Source organism: Mesitornis unicolor, unplaced genomic scaffold (assembly GCF_000695765.1).
Source record: "Mesitornis unicolor isolate BGI_N332 unplaced genomic scaffold, ASM69576v1 scaffold44766, whole genome shotgun sequence".
NCBI lineage: Eukaryota > Metazoa > Chordata > Aves > Mesitornithiformes > Mesitornithidae > Mesitornis > Mesitornis unicolor.
Genome location: NW_010193815.1, coordinates 1549 through 1791, shown reverse-complemented (window position 1 = coordinate 1791; position 243 = coordinate 1549). Strand labels below are relative to the sequence as shown.

The 243-nt window shown below is 65.4% G+C and overlaps 1 protein-coding gene across 1 annotated transcript in view; it reads left to right on the top strand.

Annotated features, from left to right (window-relative positions):
• Positions 1-88: 88 nt before the first annotated feature.
• The window catches only part of RPL22 (ribosomal protein L22), a gene marked incomplete at its 5' end in the record, with an annotated part of 922 nt that continues 767 nt past the window's right edge, over positions 89-243 (top strand). Inside the window, one exon of the mRNA XM_010187582.1 lies at positions 89-193. Coding sequence (XP_010185884.1) covers positions 89-193 — 105 coding nt within the window. The remainder of the gene's footprint in view (positions 194-243) is intronic.

Below are 243 nucleotides of genomic sequence, written 5' to 3'. Positions count from 1 at the left end.
TCTCGGTCCGGCCCCTCCTCCTTCCCGCCGTCTCCGGGCCCGCCGCCGGTTCCCGCTCGCTCCCAGCCCTTTTTCCTTTCTCCTGCAGAAAAAGCCCGCAGCGAAAGGAGGCAAAAAAAAGAAGCAGGTGTTGAAGTTCACGCTGGACTGCACCCACCCGGTGGAGGACGGCATCATGGACGCCGCCAACTTTGTGAGTGCGGGGCCTCCCCGCTGCCCCACGAACCTTTCCGGGCAGGGGGC